Source organism: Pholcus phalangioides, unplaced genomic scaffold, assembly GCF_987345545.1.
Source record: "Pholcus phalangioides strain wild (caught in Gottingen) unplaced genomic scaffold, Ppha-v1.0 ptg000015l_1, whole genome shotgun sequence".
In the NCBI taxonomy this organism is placed as follows: Eukaryota; Metazoa; Arthropoda; class Arachnida; order Araneae; family Pholcidae; genus Pholcus; species Pholcus phalangioides.
Window position 1 is genome coordinate 39,978,230 of NW_028301608.1, and position 4,558 is coordinate 39,982,787.

At 35.3% G+C, this 4,558-nt stretch overlaps 1 protein-coding gene across 1 annotated transcript; it reads left to right on the plus strand.

The window, feature by feature from the left end:
- The first annotated feature begins 3,053 nt into the window (after positions 1-3,053).
- Positions 3,054-3,839, plus strand: LOC149076013 (uncharacterized). The gene has a single exon (XM_089242165.1). It carries the CDS (start codon positions 3,054-3,056, stop codon positions 3,837-3,839), a length of 786 nt encoding a protein of 261 aa, XP_089098291.1.
- The last annotated feature ends 719 nt before the right edge of the window (positions 3,840-4,558 follow it).

Sequence of the window (4,558 nt, forward strand, 5' to 3'; positions counted from 1 at the left end):
TCAGATGGGGTGACCCCATCTGAATTAAACTGAATGCCAACCTAATCTTGGAAGACGACAAACTATGTTTTCTTCGGCGTGATAACATCAAATTAACTGGGCTAATAATGCAGCTATATCAATAGTAATAGAATCTATTACTGATACATTTATACCGATTTCACAAAAGAATTCGATCATGCCATTCATGGAATGCTAATTAACAAAATTTAAAACAAAAAATAGGTTTCAACCCTTATTAAATGAATCGGTTTATTTCTTACTTATGGAATAGATTGTTGTATGCCTTCTGACTTTCAAATATTCTAATATCTAGGATCAAAATCCTACATATATATAAGGTGGCTTTTCTAAGTACAATTTTATATCTTATTTTAGTTTATGGTTTTGAGACGTGCCTATGAGCTTTATACTGCGTAGCATGCACGCAAAGAGCTGCATATTAAAAATTCCTGTGTATTTTTTCCTGATGCTCGAAACATATAAACTGAAAGAAATAGAGTGCTATTTTTCTTTCATGTTCTTAAAGAAAAAAAAAATCAGTTTTAAGAAAGTGAAGAGGAACACATAGAAGTAAAATAAGAGAAAATATAAACTTTCGGGGAATAGACATGGCAAATATGGTATCAAAAAGATTTTTTTACCCTTTTTCTTGTATCATATATATTTTTAAATGTCTTATTTTTTCCTCCAAGGTACTGATAACGGGAAAGAATTTTTTTTTTATCCGTTTCTTCCTCTCGAAAATTTCTTCACTTTCTTTATCTTTCTTCTAAGAACTTGCTTAATTGCCCGGAGCTAGATTTTATTTTGTCAAAATGAGAGAGAAAGAGAGACAGAGAGAGAAAACTTCAAAGGTTTCATCTTCACGGAAAACTTGGCGACATGAAGCAAAAAAAACATATATTTGGCGAGAAAAGAAAAATTAAAATTACGTTAAAAATAAAAAAATATATAAACTCTAAATTTTTTCTCGCTCAGAAGTTTTCTTATATACAGTATATTTATTTATTTATTTATAGCGTCTTTTCCATTTCTGGAGTTATTATTTTCAATGAAAATGCCGATAAAAAATGCAAATTCAATTAAAAAGTTAGTTGAATTGTTAAAAAAATGTATTCACGTTGTTTACAGGCTTTGTCTTATTGTTAATGTACTAGAATGATTTGAATTAATTATGATTATTTCTTGAGTGTGGCTTTTTTGTAATGAGAAATTTGTCGAATAATAAATCATAGGAATTATTTATTTTATTTTGATTATCGTATGCGTTATTCTGATTATTTTCATTTAGAGCACATTTACCGTCAGGAAATTTTAATAATAGCCTGTTTTTTTGCATGGTGCTGTTGAAATGAATTAATTTAATGATTTATTTATCAACTTAATTAATTAATTTAATGATTTATTTATCAACTTAATTAATTAATTTAATGATTTATTTATCAACTTAATTAATTAATTTAATGACTAATTATTTAATTTAATGGTTGATTAATTAATTTAATAATTTATTTAAATTGATTCAATAAACTAATTTTATTTAATCGTGATTTTTTTTTTGGAATTTGATAGAATAAGCATAAATAGACCACTCTCCCTCGCTCTCTCTCTCTCTCTCTCTCTAGTTTCTTTGAAATAAAAACATTTTATATGTACTCAGCCAAGAAGCACAATATCAAAAAATTCTTAAATTTCGCATAAAATAAAAATCACATGAAGTATTGAAAGGCAATGATACAATTTTCCTTCTTATAATGACCAATGAAAGTGATATGCTTATTTATCATATATAATTTTTATAGATATTGTAAGGATAGATTCTGCATAAACTTCATTATTGCGAAGAGGAAAATATATATTTTTTTTTGGTCGAGGATCGATGAATTGATATTTGACTAATGAGTTGCTTTCTACTTTCATATAAAATCGTTCGTGAAACATATCCAGAGTCACAACTCGGCAAAATGAGATATGGTACCACGGATATGGAAAGAGCTTGGTGCCGAGAGTTCACCTTTTCTTTCCTTAGACCTGGAGCGCACAACCTTTTCAGTCCGCAGGCCAGATATAAAAATATGATATGATATGATATGATATGATATGATATGATATATAATATAATATAATATAATATAATATAATATAATATAATATAATATAATATAATATAATATAATATAATATAATATAATATAATATAATATAATATAATATAATATAATATAATATAATATAATATAATATAATATAATATAATATAATATAATATAATATAATATAATATAATATAATATAATATAATATAATATAATATAATGGTCTGTGGTTCGAGGAGTGGATATGAGCTGATCTTGCCGTTAAAAAAAGTCTCGCCGCAATGAGAGTTGATTTTACATCGTTAAAAATATTCAATCATCTCATTTCACATCGCAAATATAGATGACAGCAACAATAATTAATACAGCACACAAGATACCGACTCAAACTGTTAGTCACACCAGAACAATTCCGGCACAACTTCCTCGGTAGGAAATTGCCCATGGCGATTGAACCGAATTGCAATCGGTTTGAAGGAAAAAAGAAGAATTACATAAGGAGTAAATTTCTCGACGTGATATACCAACGATTTGCAATTTGTCAGACCATTGTAGCGACCTCTACTTGAACTTTCACCGACTGCGGAAAAATTATGACGTCGCACTTCGCAATTTTCTGATGAGAATATTTTGTTACCTAGCAACGCAAGTTGCGATAAAAAATCGAATGTTTTTCTTCGCAGTCGGCAAGCAACCATTGTCAAGTGATGTCTTTCATTTTTATGTGTCCGTACCAAATTAAACATGTATTATAAAAACCTTCTGATTGTTATTATATTTAATAATGGAGCTCAACAACCGGTCCTACAGATAGGCGCCTACACACCGGTGCCCTGCATCGGTCCCTAAACTGGGCGACCTAAACTGGCGACGCCGGACGTGATTTCGAACAGCGCCATGATTTCGAACAGCAAGCTTCTCAAGGTAAGCGAGTAATCGTTTCCTCCGTTCCAAATGGACAATCCGCCGAATGTCGATCGCGTCGCTATAAAGCCGCCTCCATTTTGGAGAAACAATCCAAACTTGTGGTTTATCCAACTAGAAGCACAATTCTCGATCGCAGCGATAACTGCCGATGCTACGAAGTTCAACCATACTATCGCTGGTATCGATGCCGATATTTTATCGACAGTCCAAGATTTAGTTCTAGAACCTCCCCAGCAGAATAAATACGACGCGCTGAAGACACGATTGATTCAGGTTTACGCGGAGAGCGAATCATCGAAAATCCGTACGCTACTGCAAGGTTTAGAACTAGGAGATCAAAAACCATCGCATCTGCTTGCCCGAATGCGTGAGCTTGCCGGACGTAACTTTAGTGATGACTTGCTGAAATCGTTGTGGTTAGCGCGACTCCCCGCTAACGTCCAAGCTATACTAGCTGCTTCGAGCGAAGGACTTCCACAACTCGCTTCGATGGCAGATAAAATCGCTGAGTTGGCCATTCCAAATATCTGTTCAGCATCCGGTCGACCTGAGAACGCAATCAGCCAATCACTGGAGCAACAAGTCGCAGCTCTGACCAAAGAGTTGAGTGAGCTGAAAGCCGCTATTCACACTTCACAGCGACAGCCTAGACCTCGATTCCGTCATCGAGAACGGTATTCTCGCTCGCGATCCCACAGCCGAGCCCAATACAAACAAGCTGAAAATGGCTTCTGCTTCTATCACACCAGTTTCGGAGCTCAGGCTAAGAAATGTCAACAGCCCTGCTCCTTCAAAACCTCACCGGGAAACTAATAAGGCAGTCGTCCACCGGCCAAGGCCACGGCTGCCAATTCGTCGACAGAGTCATACTGGCCGATCCTTCCACCAACTGGACTTTTTTGATCGACACGGGCGCTGATGTGTCAGTCGTCCCGCGAACTGTCGTCAATACCCACAAGAAACCCGAGAAGTTGATTCTTACAGCCGCCAATGGTTCCTCTATCTCAACTTACGGTACCAAACTTCTAACATTGAATTTGAACCTCCGAAGGACATTTGCTTGGCCATTCATCATAGCCGACGTAACCCGACCAATTATTGGTGTAGATTTTCTATCGCATTTCAACCTGTTAGTCGATAGCAAACATCATCGCCTCATCGATGGAACGACCTTGCTATCTGCCACTTGTTCCATTGCAAGAAATATCACAGCTCCATCTTTTTGCTTGAACGGTATCGATCTATTATCATCGCCATATCGGGATATAGTCAAAGAGTTTCCTGATATTCTCCGTCCACACATCCAAAATAAGAAAATTAAAGAGCACAATATCAAGCACTTCATTGAGACTACAGGTCCACCAGATTTTGCCCGACCTCGACGGCTTTCCACGGAAAAGTTGAAAGTTGCGCGAAAAGAGTTCGAGTTCATGATGCAACAAGGACTTTGTCAGCCTTCGAAGAGCAGTTGGTCTAGTCCACTCCATCTAGTGCCAAAGAAATCTGGCGACTGGAGACCGTGTGGAGACTAT

Excerpts from the sequence above, each read along its gene's own strand:
- LOC149076013 (XM_089242165.1), top strand. The coding sequence starts at position 3,054 with ATGGACAATCCGCCGAATGTCGATCGCGTCGCTATAAAGCCGCCTCCA.